Source organism: Nothobranchius furzeri, chromosome 2, assembly GCF_043380555.1.
Source record: "Nothobranchius furzeri strain GRZ-AD chromosome 2, NfurGRZ-RIMD1, whole genome shotgun sequence".
Taxonomy (NCBI): Eukaryota; Metazoa; Chordata; class Actinopteri; order Cyprinodontiformes; family Nothobranchiidae; genus Nothobranchius; species Nothobranchius furzeri.
The window spans coordinates 95,796,269-95,820,044 of record NC_091742.1 but is presented as its reverse complement, the minus strand read 5'-3'; the positions used below and the strand labels follow the sequence as shown (position 1 = coordinate 95,820,044).

Genomic DNA, 23,776 nt, shown 5'->3' with positions numbered 1-23,776 from the left:
AAAGTGGTACTTTTACCTTTATTTTATTTAAGAAATTCTTATCTTTCATGTTGAGGTACAGTGTAAAATATGAAAATGTCAGATTACTTAAAAAAAAAACACAGTACAACAGATAACCAAACACCAAGTATATTTTCCTGTGGGGTTCAAAAATGTCTGAGGCACTCATGTCAGCCAGTTAGGCGGGCGTAGCTCAAACGTCTTGAAGACTGCCTCTTGTTTTGGGCTGGGTGATGTCAGGGGTTCAGCTATGAATCAGAATAATCAATTACCAATCACATTCAAGATCTAGCTGTGGAGAGGGCCAGAGTTCAGTTCAGGGGAGCTCAGAGTCGCTGCTCGTCAACACTGAAGCATGAAGGTTCGGCTGATGATGTCACCGAGGACTCTGGCGGACCAGGGACAGGGTTTTCTGCGGTCTGGTGGATCTTCATGTGAGTTTTCAGACAGTGGCTCTGGGTGAAGGCTTTCTCACAGATGGAGCACTTGTAGGGTTTCTCTCCATTGTGGGTCCTCATGTGAACCTTCAGGTGTTCCTGTCGATAACACGCTTTCCCACAAACCCCACAGCTGAAGCGTTTGACGCCAGCGTGGCCAAAGAGGTGGACATTCAGGTGAGACTTCCATTTGAAGCAGCGTCCGCACTCGGAGCACTTGTGCGGCGCCTCGCTGCTGTGAGTCCTCGTGTGAGCACTTAGACTTCCTTTGAATACGAAAGCTTTCCCGCACACATCACAGATGAACGGTCTCTCGCTGCCATGAGTCTGAATGTGAATCTTCAGATTTCCATTCGATGGAAAGGTTTTGCTGCAGATGTGGCAGAGGAACGATCGATCTTGGACGGTGTGGGTTCTCATGTGTTTCTGTACTGAATCACGCAGTTTAAAGAGTTTCCCACAGACCTCGCAGGCGTATCGCCGCTCTGCTGAGTGGATCGCCCTGTGACGGGTCAGACCTTTACGGTTAGTAAAAGACTTATTACAGATTTTGCAGAAGTATTCATCAACTCTGGAGTGTGTCTCTCGGTGTGCCGTGAGCTGCTTCTCCAAAATAAAGGATTTCTGACAAACGTCACATTGGTGTGGTTTCTCTTCTCTGTGTGACAGACGATGATGGTACAGAGCAGACACGTTATCGAAGCTTTGGTCACAAATCAGACATTTAAAAGCCCGCTTCACTGCGTGTCTAGCTCTGTGTTTATTGAGACTTGCCAGGGAAACAAAAGTCTTCCCACAGAGTGAACAGCCGTGAAGTTTCTGGTGATTTTGTAGATGTTCCTTTAACTTTTCCACTGAATCAAACTTCTCCTCACAGACGCCACAGACATCCTGCTGCTGCTCCACGTGAGTCCAGGAGTGCCGCACCAAACTTACCAGGTGCCTGTACCACACTCCACACACTTTACAGTTATTCTTCTTATTTACTGCCGTTTTAGATTTATTTTTCCATTTTTGTTTGGTTGGAGATTCCAGCTCTGGATTCCAGTCATCCGAGTCTGGATTCTCTCCACCATCGCTGGAATCATTCTCGGCTCCTTCCTCCACCGGTTTCAGTTCCTGGTCTTGTGATGATGCGGAGCTGCTGGACAGATGACCTCGTCTCACGTTGCTTACGCTGTAAAAAACACAAAAAGATGTTACGTGAAAATAATCATAATATTTTGGACACCGGTGTGGACTTGGCTCTGTAAACGGAGAAAAAGAAAAGAGTTAACTTTCTCACCGTGACTGATGTGGAAGGCTCAAGAGACGCGAAATCTCTCCAACGATTTTAATAACCTGCGACCTATTTGGGAGACATTTCTCATCTCCGTCCATCTCTACCTCCTCACACCACAGCCTCATCAATCCAGGATTGATTACTGCACCTCACTTCTGCTAGACTGGCTCCCGACAAAACACGCTTGTTGATCTGGTTTTATGTCATTTCGTGTTTAAACAACTGGCCGTAGTAATTGCATACAACTTTTTAACGTTGCTCTGAAGGCATTTTTTTTAAATGATCAGTTGCTGTAATCGCATGCTTTTACCTTACTGAAGTGGCAGTGTGGGCCATCACTACTCTTCCCCCTCCGTGCCTCTGCTCACCTAGAGCCCTGGCTGTGAGAGCCATCTCAGGTTCAGCCAGAGAGTTTTCAAGCTGGAGCAGAGGATCACATTTTCACCAAACCCAACAAAATGAGCAAAACTCAAACGTTATCCTGGGTCGGACCATCTCCACCACCACTAGTGCCCAGCTGGCTGACACGGTTCCCCTCTAGCACGGTGAGGCCATGGACATTCGCTACAGGGTCTCTGGATGGGGTGCAGACTGCCTATGTTTCTCTTGCTGCAGAGGACGACCGCTGGTTTCGGCAGGGGGCAAAGCGCAAAGCGCAAAGCCCCGATCAAGTCCACTCCAGTTGTGTCGGGTGTCTGGTCCACAGTAAGGAAGCATGGGACAGTTCCTACCACTCTTCTCCTACCTGCCTGCAGCTGACAAACAGGTTCAGCATCCTGGGTCCGGACTTTCCCTCTCCGACAGCACCTGGACCCCACCCCTCTGCAGGATCACTGCTCCTGCAGCTTCACAGTGTTGCCCTGGATTACAGCCAGAACTCGCCGAGGAGTTCTGCAATTCAACCCGGATCCAAGGTCGCAGCAGCCCTGGAGATGCTTGTCCACCTGGACCTCAACGTGTACTAGATGTTGAATGTACTTCCGGCAACAGTGATCAGCATGCTCATCATCAGCATCATGCCCCCCTGCCTGGACCCCTTCCAGTTTGCATACCGGCCCAACCGCTCGACCGATGATGCCATCTCCACTGCACTCCACTCAGCCCTCACACATCTGGACAAAAAAGACTTATATGTCCAGATGCTGTTCATAGACTTTAGTTCAGCATTCAACACCATCATCCCCCAACAGCTTACTCAAAAACTGGTCCAGCTGGGTCTCAACACCTCACTGTGTAACTGGCTGTTGGACTTCCTCACTGGAAGACCACAAGCAGTACGGGTCGGCAGAAACACATCCAGCACCATCATTTCAAACACGGGGGCCCCCCAGGGATGTGTGCTGAGCCCCCTCCTCTTCACTCTGCTGACCCACGACTGTACACCATTACACAGCTCTAACCTCTTCATCAAGTTTGCGGATGACACAACAGTGGTGGGTCTCATAAACCACGGGGATGAGACCGACTACAGGACCGAGGTGAGCCGCCTTACCACATGGTGTGCTGACAACAACCTCTCTCTAAATGTGGAGAAGACCAAGGAGATTGTTGTGGACTTCAGGAGAGCACACACTCAGCACGCTCTGCTGACCATCAACGGTGTGTCTGTGGAGAGTGTGAGCAGCACCAAGTTCCTGGGTGTGCACATTACAGAAGATCTCTCCTGGACGAACAACACCATAGCATTGGCGAGGAAATCACAGCAGCGTCTCTTCTTCCTCCGCAAACTAAGAAGAGCAAGAGCACCAGCCCCCATCATGTACACTTTCTACAGAGGCACCATCGAGAGCATACTGTCGTGCGGCATCACTGTGTGGTTCAGAGCCTGCAACGTTTCATGCATTAATACCCTCCAACGTATAGTGAGAGCAGCAGAGAAGGTCATTGGGGTCTCTCTCCCCTCCCTATCAGACATTTACATCACCCGCCTCACAAAAAAGGCCCTTCGGATTGCGGCTGATCCCACTCACCCAACGCAAAGCCTCTTCGAGCTGCTGCCGTCAGGGAGGAGACTGCGGAGTCTCAAGGCCAGGACCAACAGACTGAAGGACAGCTTTATCCATCAGGCAGTTAGGAAGCTAAACTCCCTCCCGGCTCTCCCAACTTTCCTCTCTTTTCCCCCACAGTCTCTCTGAACTTGATTACTGTTTTTATACTAAATGTTTATTTTCTATCTAGCGAGAGCTTGAGAGTAACGTAATTTCATTTCTCTGTATGTCCTGTACATGTGGCAGAAGTGACAATTAAACTGACTTTGACTTTGATGCATTATGAGGAATGTTCGGATGAGAGGAGCGCTAGCAGCAGTGATAAATATTGCTGATCTCCATTCACATGTGAGTAAGGTTTTTATCCACGCCAGCAGCTACAACATCTACAAGCAGCAATCGGAGCTCCTGAAGCGTGATTTTATCCACCTTTTTAATCTATTAAAAACCTTGTGTCTGTTTTATCTCTGGTCCCACTTTCACCGTTGGCAGAGGAATTGTTCGTTTTAGTAGACTTTTATCTTTGAACACTTGGCTCTCCTCTTCTACAGTCATGCACAACTAGAGCTGGGCGATATGGCCTAAAATCAATGTCACGATATATTGAGGATTTCACCTCGATAACGATAAAAGAACGATAACTACAGGTATGCGCAGAGACAAAAGTTGTCCACTAGATGGGGCTGTCAAGTTTTACGTTGAGTCACATTTTTACGTGACTCAAGATGGTACACCCTCTTGAAGGGACATGAATGTTGCCAGCCTACACACATCTTTTCATTTTTTTATTATCAGATTTATTGACATGGAAAAATTATCATGATGAGTCAGAAATTTTGATAACAATAAATGTTTAGATTTATTGCCCAGTCCCGATGCACAACAATAGTTTTACAGACAATTTTAATGTTGAAGTCACACAGCTGCGCTCGGGAACCATTTGGTGGTTTAACCCCCCAAATCCAACCCCATAATGCTGAGTGTCAAGCAGGGAGGCATTGGGTCCCATTTTTTCAAAGTCTTTGGTATGACCCGACCAGGAATCGAACCCTGATCTCCCAGTCTCAGGGCGGACACTCTACCACTAGGTCACCGAGCTGGATCCTTCTGGGGCAGGAGGCACCTGTTCAGGGCAGATGGGCTTCACCTAAACAGAGTTATTCGTGCCCTGGCAATGAGTTTGGCATGTCCACGTCCCCCATTGTCCACCACGCTGCCCCTGCCCTCTCCACCACCTCCTGATTTCCAGCTCATCCCTGGTCCTATGACCCCAGATTTTAACAGTAACTTGCTTATTGCACTTGGACCTCACTTTAACTCATCAATTCTAGTCATTATCAGCAGAGAGCAACCCCATTACCATAAATAAAAAAGATGCAACCCCAGAAATCTTAGATACTTATGTTCCGTCCCAAGTAAAAGATTAAAAATGATTCATAATAATTTAGTGAAAAAATATGTTTTCTATACAGTCAGCGTTAGTTTTTCTGTATCTTATTTTGAAGGAGTAATCTGTGTTCACAATGCATTGTGGGAAGCGGAAGCCACAGACAGTTGGGGGAAAAAACATTGTACAGAAAGCCTGCTTATCTGTGTTTAAACTTCATCTCCTGTGCCCTGAATCTTTATATAGATTTATATATATCTTTATAACCCAGAAGCGGATTTTACTTAGAGCATGGTCTATTAACATAGCAATGATGCTAGCAGCCTAATTTGCATATCGGAGGATTGTTCAAACTACTGTTTTCATTACTTAGCAGCGAAGACCAACTTCGATACATGTTTTCTATCAATAGATATTTCTTTTTATGCATTTATTTCACATGTCAAAGAGCTAAATGATATTTTATTTCTGGTTTATTTTTAGTTTCACTCAGCACTTTCGTCGAGCTATTCAAGCCACAATTGTAAAAGATTGTAAGCTGTCGAGAAGACCGTAATAAAGGAGCAAGACGCTCAGTTTCCTGGCTCACGAAAAATGAGTTTGGCTTGCTGTTGACCTGCGTTAACATACACAGTGTATCCAACACGTAGCGATAACAGTACAACTTACGTATTATTATTGACCTCGTTTTAGATTCTAACCTGGACTGTTTATGTTTAACAGAGACCTGGCTGAATGCAGATGCCCCTGTGGTTCTCACAGAGGTTTCCCCACTAAATTTTAATTTGACTTTTTCTTCAAGGAGCAGTTAGAGGGGAGACAGTACTGCCTTGGTAAGCTCAGCAACACTTACCACTAAACCTGTTTAATTTGATCATTTTAGCACATTTGAATGTGATGCAGGTGTTTTTGGGACTCCTCAGATTTTGTGTGTCAGTTTATTGAACCGCAAAAGGAGCACATCTTTTATAGTTTTTAATCAACCTTACACAACTCCAATGAACAGATCATTATAGCTGGTGATTTAACTTACATATCGATAAGCCTTCAGACCCTTTATCAACAGGCTTTTTAATTATTCTTAATTAAATCAATTTTAGCCAACTCATAACAGAGGGCACATCTTAGACTTGACTTGACTTATGACTTGTCCACCCGTGTGCTCTCTGTTGTTGACTTGGCCGTCTCTGACCATTATTGTGTATTTTTTAATATCACTGGTTTTACCCAACAGGAGTCCTCTGTGAGAATCGTCAAGAAAAATCATCTAACCCCTCAGGTGGCTGCAGGTTTTATTGATATCCTTGAGAAACTAGGTGATATTGTTGCAAGCTCCCGCATGCCAGAACCACAGAAGGCCACAAAGGAAGAGGTCACAAGGGAAGCAAAGATAAGTGGGAGCCTGCTGATGCGAGTGGAATCGGGCAGGTGAAAATGAGAAGTGGACCAACTGAAGGAAGCATCACAGGATGTGGAGCCGTCCGTGGGGGAGTTTAAACTTTGGGTGAACCTGAAACCATCTTACAAATATAACGATCACATTGTTTGGCTGTCTTGTGACTGGTTGATATATGTAATGCAAATTGCTTCACTCTGAAAAATGCTTGTAACATGAAAATGCTTTGCTTTGCAGTTTTTAGAATGATATATAAGAGCAGTTAGAGGTAGCTAGGAGTTAGTTGGGAGAGAGTTAGACAGTTAGTAGTGTGTGTGTGTGTGTGTGTGTGTGTGTGTGTGTGTGTGTGTGTGTGTGTGTGTGTGTGTGTGTGTGTGTGTGTGTGTGTGTGTGTAATGGAGGAGTAATAGAGAGAAGTTGTCCCCAGAGAGAAATTTAGAAGCAGCATCCTCGTAAAGGGATATTTAGTCTTAGCTTCACGCTTTTTGTATTTTTAATTTTGAAATAAAATCTTTGGAAAAAGAATCCTCGTTCTCAATTCTTAAAGGGCTCTTTCAGCCTTTGAGTGGGAGCCCCGACCAGACCTAACAGCAAAGGTAAGCCGCCTTAATGCTTGTGCTTGTACTTCAGGACTGGTTTCAGGTTGTGACAGATAAGAAAAGATACCTTAGGTAATGAGAGCTTAGTCTCTCCTCCTCCCTATTGTCGCGGGACATCCTCAGGGTAATAAACCATAATGGTTAGTTGGTTCAAACAGGCTCTGTTCTGCACGTGTGAAAAAGTCTCTGTTTAGCGTGGGAAGGAACCATTTCAAAGGGTGGATCAATTAGATTAATTGATAAATCCATGTTAGCCTGATCACCTAACGGGAATCATTTTCTAGTTAACACCGCCCACATTGCTGACAGAGGCGCAAATTAATCCTGAAAGGACCCAAATAATAGTCAGCTGTGTTGGCCTCCAGTAACTCTCGCCCTAGTATTCAAAACCGCTGAATAACGGGAACCTACAAGCAGTGTTGGGAACGTTACTTTAAAAAAGTAATTAGTTATAGTTACTGATTACTTTGTCAAAAAAGTAACTCAGTTACTAACTGAGATACAAGATTATAAAAGTAACTAATTACCAAGAAAAAGCTAAAATTTAAAATTGCAAATAGAAACACCTGTAAAGTTTCCCGAGCCTTTAAATGGTCTCTCAGTCTAGTTAAATTACAGAAATAAATGTAATTTTGCACAGTATTCTAATTTTTCCAGCTTCACATAATTGTTATTAGTAGCATTTCTGTTGCTGGTAATCTAGTAACGGTTAAATAAATAAATAAATATCCTTTAAAATGACACTAGAAGAGGCACAAGCCTGATGGAGGACTTACATTTACTAACTTGGGTCAGACCCAACCACAGAAGAGCTGAAGCTGGGTGGTAAACACACACAGGAAGTTCTGATAACACCTGAGCTCCATGCCGTCTGAGACAGATGCATCAGTGTTACAGCGGGACTAAAGACATGATCAGAAACAGGTTACAGCTGGATGATCTAGGAAGGTAGAAGATCAGGACGTCTGAGCGGTGAACAGGTGAGCGGACCTTCGGGACGTCCCGCTGTCACGCTAAGAAGGGCACGGCTGCAGACCCGCACCTGCAGCCGTAGACTATTCATCACGTCTTCCTCGTTCTTCACGGGCCGTGATGCGCTTGGATGAAAACATCTGCCTCTTTAGCTCCTGATCAGCTGATGACAGCTTCAACACACCGCGCTGCTTAACGCACGCATTTCCTTATCAGTAACAGAAACGACGTTTTGTTAAAAGAAGACGTAATTAATTAGTTTGCTCGTTACAGAAAGAAATATTTTTTTATTTTAAATGGCGTTATTCCCATCACTGCTCATTGGGTCTACAGCAGGCAGTGACAGTGAGAACACTGAGGGTCTCCGCCCACCCGGCCAATCATCATCGTGTTTGTAAGCGCGTTACCGACGCCTCTCTCTCCCTGGCTGCAGCTGAAGTGTGGCGGTCAGAAAGCCTCACACTGTTGCTCAACGTTCGACAAGCACATAGTAACGCACAACCTTCCATCCCCAGTAACGGCGTTGCAACAGTGGGAAAAGTAATTAATTAGATTATTCCGTTACCTAAAAAACAACGCCGTTAGTAACAGCGTTACTCCCAACAGGAAAACTAGTACGGCTATTCCATTCCACCTTAAAATAGAAAACAAGTTCTAATAGGGAGCCCAAACCAGGGTCTGCACAATAAAACTCACCATGGCCTCAACTTCCCTGAAAAAGCAGCGTATACTAACGAAACCACTAAGTGGACTCTCGCTTCAATATCACAACAACAGAATTAATTTTCCAGCCATCGAGATGTTGGTTCACTGCTGACATGTTCCAGCACCAGTCCGCCGTTTTACACAGTCCCAGCCTCGCCTTGCTGAGAGGACTTTTTAGCACAAGGCTGCCCTCTAGTGGCTGGTAGATGTAAACATAAACCCAGTGTTGTGCCTGACAAAATAAACTTGATTATTTTTCAAATATAGCTTTTAAGGGAGAAACTGTTCATTTATTCTGCACACCTCTAAACGCCCCGTGGAGGTATTACTTTTAAACATTTAGATGTTTGCTCATGGGGTGGGAGGTGTGGTGGTGTGGGAAATTGACTGTTGTGTAGTTATTTTTATTCTTGTACAGTGCTTTGAGTTGCACTCGCTGTATTAAAAGCGCTTGATAAATAAACTTTGATTTGATTTCTCTGGTCTCTCCAGAAAATCCCTCTAGATGCATCAGCTTCTGCAGAACGCTGCAGCACGTGTCCTCTCATCACATCAAGTCCATTTTGCAACAAATTTACTGACGTCCCCTCAAGCAGAAACTCAATTTCAAAATATTCATCATTTTTTAAGCTCTCCATAATCAGTCTGTGCCTCACAACTGATTTCATTCACATGACCACTCCTGTCCCCTAGTGTCCTTTTGCTCTTCAGCCTTCCTGTTCTTCTTGTCAAAATGGAGAGTAGAGCATTTAGCACCACTGCTTCTCACCTTATAATGGTCTGCCCTTAACAGCTGCCCCTTCACACAGTAACATCGCCAAGGTCGGACGCTTGGTTCAGTATGTTTACATTCCAGGAGAAGAGACAGAAGAACAGAAGAACAACGCTTTTCATTGATTAATCAAAGTACTTTATTTGTGATAAGCTAATCAAAGCATATGTTGATCATTAATAATCAGGTGAATGATCTGTGAAATAAAGATGTCATGAGTTATGTGTTTAAATGAATAAACAGGACTGCGCCAGACAGTCTGATCTACATTACCATGGAAACGCATGACACATTGTTTTCAACCAATCAGAACTTTCGTCTGTCGTAGAGATAATCTGGGATGTTTACTTAATGTTTCCAATACGGTTTACTAAGATTGGTAAACAATTAGGAGATATAAAAGAAGGCAACGCCATTTTATATTCAGTTCCACGTTAACATCACCTCCGTTCGATCCGAGCTCCAAAGGAGTTACATCATACTCTCAACATTGTTTTCAACCAGCTCTCAATCCATCACCACAAAGAGGAGTACAGGCTGGCCAGCTGTATTTCCTGTTTTAAGCTGAGATCTGTCAAGCTGGAGATTTCCGTCGTTTGAACCAACGAGACGACGTTCCTTCAAAATAAGAGTGAACTTGCTGACGCCTGCCGACTACTACCTGAGTCGACCCTTCAGACGGGCGTTGTGTGCTGTGACCGCTGCTTCAACCAGCTCCAGTACCTCTGAAGGTCCGAGGACCTGGCAATTCCTGATCTAACACGGGAGGCTCCCCCTGGGTACGTAAATACGGCAAAATGGCTGCTCATGTCATCAGCTTCTGAAGCCTCGTGGTAGCCTAGTCAAAACAACCAGATTCGCTACGTCAGCCTAGAGATTCTGAACAAAACACACACACACACACAAACACACCAAACCGAACCATCTACATCCATATGCATCCATCATTGAGATAGTCCTGGTAGATTGTAAGAATTTATAATTATAGAAATTAAAGATTCTTAAATGATCCCAACTTTCTCTCTTTCTTGTCTCTCAGTCAATACAAAGTGTTGAAGTAAACTCCCTGATGATAAAAACGACCACTTCTGATTGATTATTTAGATTGTATAAATATACAAGATCAGGTAATTAAATTATTTAATTACAGTATATAAATATACATTTCTAATTACATTACATTACAAGGGGTTGGACTGAATGGTAAACTAGACCAACTAAACCTAAAACGGTTCTTGAATCAGGCTATAAACGTGTGTTTCTGCTGTGAAGTAGGTCCTCTGAACACGAGAGTCAATAGGTGTTTCCACGACAAGAACTTCAGGATTTACAGGAACCTCCCGACATGCGCATGCCCCACCTGACCGGGCCATCCGAACGGCCGTTTTCAGGAACCTTCCGAGTACCTGCTCTGGAGTAAGCACTCCGAACGGCCTGGTGGAGTAGCAGAGGGTAACCTCCGGTTAACTCATGCTGATTGGTTGCGACTCAGTAGAAAATGACATCAGCAGACGTCAAAACAATCGGCAGCGGTAAAATTAGAAGAGTAGCTGGTGAAGCAGAATGGAAGCAAAAATAAAATAAAAAAGCACAGATCCATTTAACTCATTCACCGCCATTGACGACAAAAGTCGTCATTTGCATTTTTTTTACTGTGAGTGCGTTTACATGCAGCCAGTAACCCTTTTAAAACCCAAATATTCACAATAACCTGGTTCCGCAGGTCCATGTAAACACCGCCAAAAACCCGCTTACTACACTACACCTGGGGTAACCCTTTTCTAACCCGAATGTTTGGTCGTGTAAACGCATATCGGGATATCCCCATCAAAGCGTGTGTTCTGTGCATGCTCTGTTCGCAAGGAATCTTGGTCTTTTGAGTAGCGAGACGTCTTGTATGCGTCAGAACACCGGAAGTAAACAACAAGTTGGGAGGAACATGGTGAGTCGCAGCACAGCACCACACTTTCGGAGTGACGAGGAAACTAAAGCGCAAACAAACGCGGTCGCTATCTCTTCCAAACTGGGAAACATGTTGTTGTTTTCACGGATACCGGAACAAGAAGAACCGGAAATGACGCATATTGCGTCTGGACGTAGTCCATACGTCCTGACGCTACCCCAACGTCCGCATTTAAATCGGGTTATGCAAGTTAGGGGTAACTCTTTCTATTTATGCTTGTAAACGGGTTATTCTGATCAACTCAGAAACCCGAATACCGACCTTAACCCGATCATAACCCGGATATTGGCTGCATGTCAACGTAGTCACTGTGGGCGTCGGACGAGCCCCCGCTCCGTGTGAACATCTCAGCTCGAAAGACGATCTTCATCCGCATATGTCACACGTCACATGATCAGGAAGCAGAACATCCATGCGTTAGGAGATCGTTGTGGGCCACTGCTGTAAAAGAAGTGAGGCGCGAACCGGAAAAGCTTCTGCCGATCACAATTCGACAACGGATTATGAAAGAATGGATAACGATTTGAACACGCGGATTCTTCCTTGACGTAAGAGTTTAATCTCCGCTTTGGTTTGGTTGTTTTGGCGTCGACATCATCCTAGCGCGCAACGTTTTGTGACTCTTAAAAAAACAGTAAAAACGGTGAGAAACGCTGGCAGCGAAGGGCTTTACCGATCAGGAAACGGCCGGCAGCGAATGAGTTAAAATCCTGACACCGGAAAACTAGGTGGAATTCCTCCAGGCTTGTCTCACAAAACTCCGAGCTGCTCTTGTCCTCTGAATGGATTAAATTATGACATACTTCTATAAAATAAATGCTTTTAATATTATTAATGTTGCTTTGGGGACTTTTTAGGGCTGATGAGTGACATCACTCACTGCCAAAGCGGTGGTGATCTGCTGACGTCTGTGCAAAGTTCTGAACGGGCCAAAGACACAACAGCTGAAAGGACTGGGACATCCCATCTCCTGGTCAAGTTCCCCATCCCAGGAACTACCCTGGAGTTCTGCTAATGGAAACATGCCTAATGAGTACTTGCTTCTTTCTGGAGCCAGACCCTAGTGGATGGGTGGGGGTGGGGGCTGCATTTTTTTAACTTCTGAGTTAACTGCATTTGTGGCAGCCGGAGTTTCCTCCTGGCTTTATAATGAGCGGTTTCTGTTGGATGGTTCCTGCCGTGTTTCATTTACCTGGTATGAAGGTCCGTTTGGTCGTTCGCAGAGATCATCGGGTGGGCGACTCTTGGAAAACCACGAAGTTCATCTTCATTACCATTTTCTTTTTCCTTTCCGTTCTGGAAAGAAAAGTAGACTTAATCTGTGTCTGGAGTAGAGCTTACAAATAAAATACTTCGTACCAAGTTCGATTGTATTGATTTTATTTTTCCCCCCATTTCTTTCTTCCAAAAAAAAATACAAATATCAGAATAAATTTTGAAAATCACCCATTTTTATCAGCCCTTTTGGAGTGTTTTAGTGGGTTGCATGTGTTATGACAGACCTGCAGGCACACCTTACACTGAGCTACGGAAGCCCGGGGGGGGGGGGGAATCTGGATTTTCTTAAAATTAAATCTCCATAAACTGTTAAATCAAATGGCTGGATACATAATATTTTACAGTCCAGCTCTGGTCTGTAGATAAGAACCAGTATTGTTAATGTGTCAATGAGCTTGGTAGATTTCCTAGGTGCGCAGTGCGAAAAGTTTGGGCCATGCGGAGGCGCGGTGGAGGGGCGTGGTTGTTAAAATGACACCTTTCCGCGCGGAGCCATGCGGACCTCGCGGACGCGTCAAGCATAAACCAACCTTAAAGCAGGGGCACCTGGGTACACCGTGTTAGTACCGGGTCAGACCCCATTTCACCTTCAGAACTACCTTAATCCTTCGTGGCATAGATTCAGCAAGATACTGGAAACATTCCTCAGAGATTCTGGTCCACATTAACATGACAGCATCACACAGTTGCTGCAGATGTGTCGGCTGCACATCCGTGATGGGAATCTCCCGTTCCACCACATCCCAAAGGTCCTCTATTGGACTGAGATCTGGTGACTGTGGAGGCCATCTGAGTACAGTGAACTCAATGTCATCTTCTCAAAACCAGTCTGATGATTCCAGCTTTATGACATGGAGCATTATCCTGCTGGAAGTATCCATCAGAAGATGGGTGCATGGTGGTCGTAAAGGCATGGACATGGTCAGCAACAATACTCAGGTAGGCTGTGGCGTTGCAACAATGATCAGGTAGTACTAAGGGGCCCAAAGTGTTCCAAGAAAATGTCCCACACCATTACACCGCCACCACCAGCCTGAACCGTTGATACAAGGCAGGATGGATCCATGCTTTCATGTTGTTGACACCAAACCTACCATCTGATTGTCGCAGCAGAAATCGAGACTTATCAGGCCAGGCAACCTTTTTCCAACCTTCTTTTGTCCTATTTTGGTGAGCCTGTGTGAACTGTAGCCTCAGTTTCCTGTTCGTAGCTGACAGGAGTGGCACCTGGTGTGGTCTTCTGCTGCTGTAGCCCATCTGCTTCAAGGTTCAACGGGTTGTATGTTCAGAGACGCACTTCTGCATACCTTGGTTGTAAGGAGTGGTTATCGGAGTTACTGTTGCCTTTCTATCAGCTCGAACCAGTCTGGCCTTTCTCCTCTGACCTCTGGCATCAACAAGGCAATTTTCACCCACAGAACTGTCGCTCCCTGGATATTTTACCTTTGTCTGACCATTCTCTGCACACCCTAAAGATGGTTATGTGCGGCAATCCCAGAAGATGAGCAGTTTCTCTGACACCAACGACCATGCCACTTTCAAAGTCACTTAAACCGCCGTTCTTCCCTGTTCTGAAGCTCGGTTTGAACGGCAGCGGATCGTCTTGACCATGTCTACATGCCTAAATGGATTCAGCTGCCACTACACGATTGGCTGATTAGTGACTTGTGTTAATGAGCAGTTAGACAGCTGTACCCAATAAAGTGGCTAGTGAGTGTCCATTCGTTTGATGTTTGGGAAGAGTGGGTAACCCACACTCAACACTAACGGCAGAGCCACTAGTAGCTTATTGCTCCAACATCCACAAACGACATCTGCTATCACGACGTGAGATGGACCAGCTGCTACATGCAGCATGAATCTATCCAACAGTAAAACAAACTGTTCAAATTCCGTCTAACCTTCAGTCTTATGTAGAGGGGCAATCTTCTACATCTTCCAGACCAATTAAATGCCTTAAGGATCTCCTCTGGAGTCAGAGCGTTCACTCTCAGAGGAAGCAGCTTCCTGCTGCAGTCACTTTTGAAGAGGTCAAAAGGTTCTCCGTCAGCCAGCTGAGGGAAGGAGGACCTCAGGAGGTGCAGGAAGTCCAACTCCTGTAGACCACGGGGACACTTCAGGTCCTGGACTGGAGTTTTCTTAAACACTGGAACAGAAGATATGAATCCTGCTTAAAAGGAAAGGTTTGTGATAAATGAGGTCTAGACTTCCAAAACCACATTTATCTGGTTGATGAAAGTAAGCTTGGGTCGTCTAATGTACCAAAAGGCCTGTGCCATCTTTAGTCTGAGTCTAAGTATCGTTTTTAATAAATTGCTGCTCAAAAATGTTTAGTTTTATTCTCATTTCTTCTTGTAGCAGCATCTCTTTAAAGTGTTAGGATCAAACCATGAAAATTATTTCAGCCATTATATATAATTTCATAAATTTAGTCGTTCCGAAGTTTTTTTTCATTCCATCCAACAAGAACAGTTACTTTGCCCAAGTGATCACCACTCTGAATGCACCATAAACTTTATTTACAATTACCTACTTGCAAATATTTTACTTTCAGGTGCCAGCAGTGTTTACAGTGTTTTTGTTTATTCTAATGCTTTTTCTCACTCGTCTCGTCTCGTCTCGTCTTCCTCCGCTTATCCGGGTCCGGGTCGCGGGGGCAGCATCCCAACTAGGGAGCTCCAGGCTGTCCTCTCCCCGGCCTTGTCCACCAGCTCCTCCGGCAGGACCCCAAGTCGTTCCCGGACCAGATTGGAGATGTAACCTCTCCAACGTGTCCTGGGTCGACCCGGGGGCCTTCTGCCGGCAGGACATGCCCGAAACACCTCCCCGGGGAGGCGTCCAGGAGGCATCCTGACCAGATGCCCAAACCACCTCAACTGGCTCCTTTCGATCCGGAGGAGCAGCGGTTCTACTCCGAGTCCCTCCCGAATGTCCGAGCTCCTCACCCTATCTCTAAGGCTGAGCCCGGCCACCCTACGGAGGAAACTCATTTCGGCCGCTTGTATCCGCGATCTCGTTCTTTCGGTCATTACCCAAAGCTCATGACCATAGGTGAGGATTGGGACGTAGATCGACCGGTAAATCGAGAGCCTGGCTTTCTGGCTCAGCTCCCTCTTCCCCACGACAGATCGGCTCAGCGTCTGCATCACTGCAGACGCCGAACCAATCCGCCTGTCGATCTCCCGATCCCTCCTACCCTCACTCGTGAACAAGACCCCGAGATACTTAAACTCCTCCACTTGAGGTAGGACCTCTCCCCCGACCCGGAGGTGGCAAGCCACCCTTTTCCGGTCGAGAACCATGGTCTCAGATTTGGAGGTGCTGATCCTCATCCCAGCCGCTTCACATTCGGCCGCGAACCTACCCAGCAAGAGCTGAAGGTCAGAGCTGGATGAAGCTAGGAGGACCACATCATCCGCAAAAAGCAGACGAGATTCTCCTGCCACCAAACTCGACACACTCCACACCACGGCTGCGTCTAGAAATTCTGTCCATAAAAGTGATGAACAGAACCGGTGACAAAGGGCAGCCCTGGCGGAGTCCAACCCTCACTGGGAACAGGTCCGACTTACTACCGGCTATGCGGACCAAACTCACGCTCCTCTGGTAAAGGGACTGAATGGCCCTTAACAGAAAGCCACCCACCCCATACTCCTGGAGCGTCTCCCACAGGGTGCCCCTGGGGACACGGTCATAAGTCTTCTCCAAATCCACAAAGCACATGTGGATTGGTTGGGCAAACTCCCATGCCCCCTCCATCACCCTTGCAAGGGTATAGAGCTGGTCCACAGTTCCACGGCCAGGACGAAAACCACATTGCTCCTCCTCTATCTGAGATTCAACTATCGATCGGACCCTCCTCTCCAGTACCTTGGAGTAGACCTTTCCAGGGAGGCTGAGGAGTGTGATCCCCCTATAGTTGGAACACACCCTCAGGTCACCCTTCTTAAAGATGGGGACCACCACCCCGGTCTGCCACTCCCTAGGAACTGCCCCCGATGACCACGCAATGTTGTAGAGACGTGCCAACCATGACAGCCCTACAACATCCATAGCCTTGAGATACACAGGACAAACCTCATCCGCCCCCGGGGCTCCGCCGCTGTGTAGTTGTTTGACTACCTCAGCAACTTCTGCCCCCGAGATCGGACAGTCCATCCCCAGGCCTCCCAGCTCTGGTTCCTCCTCGGAATGCGCATTGGTGGGATTGAGGAGCTCCTCAAAGTATTCCTTCCACCGTCCGACTATAGCCCCAGTTGACGTCAGCAGCTCCCCATCCCCACTGTAAACAGTGTGAGCGAGTTGCTGCCTTCCTCTCCTGAGGCGCCGGACAGTTTGCCAGAACCTCTTTGGAGCCGATCGATAGTCTTTCTCCATGGCCTCACCAAACTCCTCCCACGCCCGAGATTTTGCCTCGGCAACTGCCACTGCTGCACCCCGCTTGGCTATCCGGTACCTGTCTGCTGCCTCCGGAGACCCACAGACCAGCCACGCCCTGTAGGCCTCCTTCTTCAGCCTGACGGCTCCCCGAACCTCTGGTGTCCACCAGCGGGTACGGGGGTTGCCACCACGACTGGCACCAGCCACCTTACGACCACAGCTAGCAACAGCCGCCTCGACAATCGCAGAGTGGAACAAGGCCCACTCGGACTCAATGTCCCCCACTGCTCTCGGGACGTGGTCAAAGCTCTGCCGGAGGTGGGAGTTGAAGACCGTCTTGACAGGTTCTTCTGCCAGGCGTTCCCAGCAGACCCTCACTATGCGTTTGGGTCTGCCAGGTCTACGCGGCATGTTCCCTTGCCATCTGATCCAACTCACCACCAGGTGGTGATCAGTTGACAGCTCCGCCCCTCTCTTCACTCGGGTGTCCAAAACATACGGCCGCAGGTCAGATGATACGACTACAAAATCTATCATCGACCTGTGACCTAGGCTGCCCTGGTACCAAGTGTACCGGTGGGCATCCTTATGTTCGAACATGGTGTTCGTTATGGCCAAACTGCGGCTTGCACAGAAGTCCAATAACAAAACACCGCTTGAGTTCAGATTAGGTGGGCCGTTCCTCCCAATCACACCCCTCCAGGTCAAGCTGTCATTGCCCACGTGAGCATTGAAGTCCCCCAGCAGGACAATGGAGTCCCCTGATGGAGCACTATCTAGCACTCGTCCCAGGGACTCCAAAAAGGGTGGGTACTCTGAACTGATATTTGGCCCATAAGCACAAACAACAGTCAGGACCCGTTCCCCGACCCGAAGGCGCAAGGAAGCTACCCTCTTGTCCCCCGGGGTAAACCCCAACACACAGGCAGAGAGTCTCGGGGCTAACAAAAAGCCAACCCCAGCCCTCCGCCTCTCACCCGGAGCAACTCCAGCAAAGTAGAGTGTCCAACCCCTCTCCAGGTCTCGGGTTCCAGAGCCAATGCAATGTGTCGAGGTGAGTCCGACTATATCTAGCCGGTACCGCTCAACCTCTGCCACAAGCTCCGGCTCCTTCCCCGCCAGCGAGGTGACGTTCCATGTCCCAAAAACTAGTTTTCTTGTCCGGGGATTGGACCGCCAAGGCTCCCGCCTTGGTCTGCCACCCGATTCGCATTGCACCGGACCCTTCATGTTCCTCCTGCGGGTGGTGGGTCCACAGTTGGACGAGCCCATGTATCCGGTTCGGGCTGGGCCCGGCCGGGCCCCATGGGCGAAAGCCCGGCCACCAGGCGCTCGCTCACGGGCCCCAACCCCAGGCCTGGCTCCAGGGTGGGACCCTGGTAACCCTCCGGGCCGGGTACTCAGACTCTTCGTTTTAACCGCCATGAAAGATCCTTCGAACCGTTCTTTGTCTCACCCTTCACCTAAGACCAATTTGTCATGGGAGACCCTACCAGGGGCACCAAGTGCCCCAGACAACATAGCTCCTAGGATCATTAGGGCACTCAAACTCCTCCACCACGATAAGGTGACGGTTTTCTCACTCCTCTTATGTAAATACTGGGACCAAGACCTTTAAATGTGCCAGCATTAGTGATGGGAACTCCGGCTCTGTTAAAAGGACTTCACGGACTTTTGAATTTTTATGCTCGCGATTGCCCCCTCAGGCCAAAAGCGTAACGACCTTGTGTGTGTGTGTGTGTGTGTGTGGCCCAGAGGACAGAGGACAGAACACGCAGCTAATTAATTAAATAATGTGGTTCTGTAACTTTCTCTTCAGCACAGCCGACAAAGGTTTATGATGGGTCAGTCCTCCTGCATGCTCAGATCATTCCCTTCCCTTGCTTGAAAAATTGTTCCAAAACGAAAGTTGAACCCACATCTCTTTTATCTGTGAATTCAATGCCGTTCGGCGAGTCTCACATGAAAATTTGGGCATCTTACTGTAAAAAAATTACCATTAATGTAAAAAAGAAACTCTAAATAAACTATGTTCACATCCAGAATCGAACCCGGGTCTTCTGCATGAGAGTCAGACGTCTTACAAGGTGAGCTACACTCTAGTAACATACACAGTACCTGTAACTTTTATATCCTTGATGACAGCTGAAACAACGTCAAACCAAAGAACGGTTCAGAGCGAAAATGGCTATTTTGTTGCTAATTTGCAGGAAATATCTAGAAGAAAGTTCTACAGAAAGTAGCTAAGGGTCCTCAGAAATGTAGCTAGCTTTGTCACTAGGCGTTAGGAACACTACCTCTCTCTGCTGCTAATGCTACGGATAGCAAATGCTACGGGCTATGCCTGAGCGTGAACGCGCATGAAGCAGCCTGCTCGACCCGAGCATCTCTCTTTTTCTGTGATTTTACAGAAGAACAGGCAATCACAGTAAAAATGCCAGGGCTCATTCTACAGGACCAGGGCATTGCAGGAGAATGTATGAAGAAGACATATATTATTTCTGTAACGTGAGGAAATATGGGTTTTCTGTGCCAAAGGTTTCATTTGGCCCGGCTGGGTCAAAGCTGGGTCGCTCAGAACTTTAACCTACAGATTAAGACCTTTGCCGACATGAAGTCTGCAAGATTCAACAGAAACCATAACATCTGCCATCTGCAGTGCCAGAAGATGGTGTTCTCATGGAAGCTAGTCATAACATAAAGTCTTAAACTTCCTTTCCTTTATTTTAAATGTCAAATAATCATTATTATCATTTTGCTCATTATAAATGTGTTTTAATCAAATGAATGATTATTATGCTTTGGGTAATCATAATGACCTATAATGAATCAATACTCAATTAAATAATGTTTGAAGATGTTTAGTGGTGACCTTCACACTCACTCACACAGGTCTACTCTCACAGTAAACTCCAAAACACATTTGCTCTGACTCACAAGTTTTGCTTTGGGAGGAGAAGTGACTTTTGGTAAGTTTCAGTGCATGTTATTCAGTTCGTGTTGGTCAACGGGAGAGAGAGGACGTGTGAACAACCGCTAACGGGGGAACGGAGCCCACCGGCTCCTTTCTCCCCCCCCCACCCCCCCCCCACCCACGCTGTTCCTGCCAAGCCAGACAGGATAGCCTAATTGCAACCGCTAACGTAGACTCGTCCCGAGTCTTTTGATTTCTGAGTAATTTAAACTTAAGAAAGCGCATCTGCAAACGCTTCATCACGTGTACCGAGGTCAACTCTGGACCGGGTCGCCCGCACACCTCCGTCTCCTCTGCCAGCCAAGGTGCCATCTGGAGTATCACCCTCCTGGGTCCCGGATCTAAAAGAGGGTCCTAAGTCGGTGAGGCAGTCCACGACAGATAGCGTTTGACGCATCTTTTCCAACAAAACCTAAGTTTATTCAAACCATCACTTTTCACTCAGACACCTGTTTCTTCCTGAAGCAAATTCAGACGCACACACGCATCCATATCACATCATTCTCAAACTTCACACATCCAACACAAGGTCTATTTGAGCAAGCTTAAAATATCAACTGTTAAATATGGTCCAACAAGGTTGCCAATGTTGATTGTTATTTCCTATGATTGTCATTTCAAAATCATTAGTTTAATTTGAAGAATTAAAACTTTTAACTTTCAAACTTGTCTCTTCATTGAACTGAAACACAAACCCACGGATATTATCGTCAGTTTATCGATGAAAACAACCTTTGAGTCTTCTTAAAACTATAAAATTTGGTTATTGATTTATTAAAAAATCAATATCTCAAATTAATATGTAGAAAGGTTCCTCTTTCATAAAAGAGCATAAACCATTACACTACATTTCTATACATGTTTTGGCTGTCAAACTTCCATAATGGCCCTTTAAGCAACAAAAAATGTGAGGAGCCGTTTGAGCCGGTTCATTTAGTGCATTTGTCCAGCACCTTGGGTGTCCTATATAATCGTGTGAGGGGCTTTATTAATGAATAAATGAACTATTTGCACCGTGCCCCTCACTTTGGGAACCACTGACCTACAATCCCAATACATCCATTCATCCCTCCACCTGAGACTCACCTTCATTAGACAACCCTTTGGTGTCAGGGTCCTCCAGTAGCCGGACTCGGAGATCTATTCCGTCGTGTGTGCCACTGAGCCGAGGCCTGCAGGGTCCCTTCCTGACAGAATTACCAACAGAAGTATCTGACCTGCAGAATGGAAGCAGATCTGATTGGTGGATGTCTCAAACGTTCTCTTCAGTACGGTGAACATGTTCGGACATCCTTGGGTCTCAGAAAAGACACTAGTTCTGGGTCTCAGGCTGCGTCCAGCTGTAAATTCTGACTCCTCTGACACACACGCACGCACACACACGCACACACACACACACACACACACACACACAACCACACACACACACACACACACACACACAACCACACACACACACACACACACACACAGCTGCTGCTATTACCTTCAGATAGAACATAGAGCTTGGACATTGATCTAAAGCAGCTAGAACACCTGGATCAGGATCAGATTTACAGGTTTAATCCCAGCGAATTCAGAGCCCGTAACTCAGACTGGAAGATGAGCTCCAAGTGTGAACGTGGACACAGATCCTGCTGCAGAGTAGCCTTTTTGGATGTGTAGGCGGGGCTTAAATCTTCTTTCCGGAGTATTTCTCTTATCCGATGGCACCATCTAGTGGCTGACAAGCGTATCATACAAAAACTCTGTTCCTTTGTTTTTTTTAAGATGGCGACTTCACGTTTCTGTTTATAAATGTGCTTCTGTAGCCGACAAACAGCTAAAACACGTTGTTTTACAAGTATTATTCTCATGTCATGTTGTGTTTTCATATATTTATAATTTAGAGGCCTTCTTGTCCGTGAAAAGTTCACCAACTCTGCATCAGCCGAGGTATTCCTTAAATTTGAAGCATCTATGCGGTAGTCTAACGCTATTGGTTAGTTCTGGTCGGCGCTCAGTTTCCTACTGCACGGAGCTCTGCCGAAGCAGGGGGCGTGCTTAGCAACAAAAAAGAAAGAAAGAAAGACATATTGCTTACATTTCATCACAGTACATGATAAGATAATCACTTTTACGGATTTCTGACAACTCATACATAATTTCTGAAAGAGAAAAACTCTGGAAAGCAGCTTTAATTAGGGCTGCTCGATTATGGCAAAAATAATAATCACGATTATGGTGACTGAAATTGAGATCACGATTATTTAAGACGATTTTTCACTTTGTGTTTATTTTATTTGCTTTTATTCAGTCATAAAATTACTCAGGGCACAATCAGGACAAAAATAAGAAACAAGATGATCACTAAAATAACTCCTGATTCCCAGTATAAAAAGACCAATATACTTATAGCTCATAGTCTATGACCCAAGGGCTATAGACCTTGGTTTAACTCATTTAAGTCCAACCAGTACAGACCCAAATACCAATATCTTGCAAATACTGACAGCAAGAATTATACAGTGGCATTTATAACAAATACAAGCAAATAAATTGATGTTCACAAAATGTTGCATAACATTTATTGAGTCGTGTCAATGTGCTGTAGGAGCGTGCACTAGCACCGTGTTCTCAGAGAGATTAGTTATTATTTATCAGAGTGAGGAACTTATTTCTACCTTATTTATAAACTATTTATTTACAAGTCCATCAGCTAATGTAATAATTGTCCCAACCACAGCTGCACCCCCCCACCCAGTCTCACAGCAATCGGGGCAAGCTGCACGTGTGTTTAGCACGCCGCACGCGCACATTTAGCCGTTTTTAGTGGCTCAGGAGTCCGCACTTGCAGTGTGTGTGTCACTCACTCTGGTTAATCCAACAAGGAGCCGGCTCTGAGAGCCGTTTCTTCAGCGACTGACACATCACTACATTATTCCCTTTCCTAATGTTGTGAAGAACGGTCCGGAGCGCAGGCGGAGTGTTTAGCTAACCTGCAGGAAACGTCGACGACAGTTACGCCGGGGACACACTATGGCGTTTAAAGCGTGCCACAACCCGTGCACGCGCATTGGGTCCACAGCGCGCGTGTGAACGGGACTCGCGAGCGAAAATATACATGGCGAGAGGTCATTTGTGCACTGAGAGGGAGCAAACTGTGTCTGTGAGCACACAAGGATGTGCACACGTGACAAACCTGCGTGCGCGCGTTGCCAACGAGCACACGGCAGAGGAAAACGTGCGCGCGCGGCAGCCTCTGCGCGCTCGGTTTCTAATTCCGCTCGCTCGGCTGTGAGGAGTTTTGGCACTCTGGAGGCGTGGCCTGTGGCAGATCTTCCCTGTCCTCTGATTGGTTAGTTTACCCCGCACTTTACTCTCTAGCTATCTATATAAAAAAATCTGAGATTCAGCAGTTGCTGGCATAGCTCAGCTGGGAGAGCGGGTGACTCTCACTCTGGAGGATCCAGGTTCGAGTCCGGCCAAGGAACATAGAGTTGATGTCATGTTATTTTTTCCTAATTCCTGTGATATTATTTTACAGTTGTGACCGTTCAACTGTCATTAAACGTCCGAATGTTTGCTGGGCAGTGTTTTAAAAAGTGCACATAAGCTAGATGGTTTTAACCAGGTAAAAATAGACTTGTGGGTGTAGGTATGT

The 23,776-nt window shown here is 46.3% G+C and overlaps 1 protein-coding gene across 3 annotated transcripts in view; it reads right to left on the bottom strand.

The window, feature by feature from the left end:
- LOC107374437 (zinc finger protein 37) overlaps positions 1-23,776 on the bottom strand; it is a 40,615-nt gene continuing 16,839 nt past the window's right edge. For all 3 annotated transcript variants that reach the window (XM_070548421.1, XM_070548420.1, XM_054733972.2), the window contains 4 exons: positions 21,220-21,350; positions 14,681-14,925; positions 12,694-12,797; positions 1-1,614 (listed from right to left, as the gene is read on the bottom strand). In XM_070548421.1, coding sequence (XP_070404522.1) covers positions 327-1,614; positions 12,694-12,797; positions 14,681-14,925; positions 21,220-21,350 — 1,768 coding nt within the window. In that variant the 3' untranslated portion in view covers positions 1-326. The remainder of the gene's footprint in view (positions 1,615-12,693; positions 12,798-14,680; positions 14,926-21,219; positions 21,351-23,776) is intronic.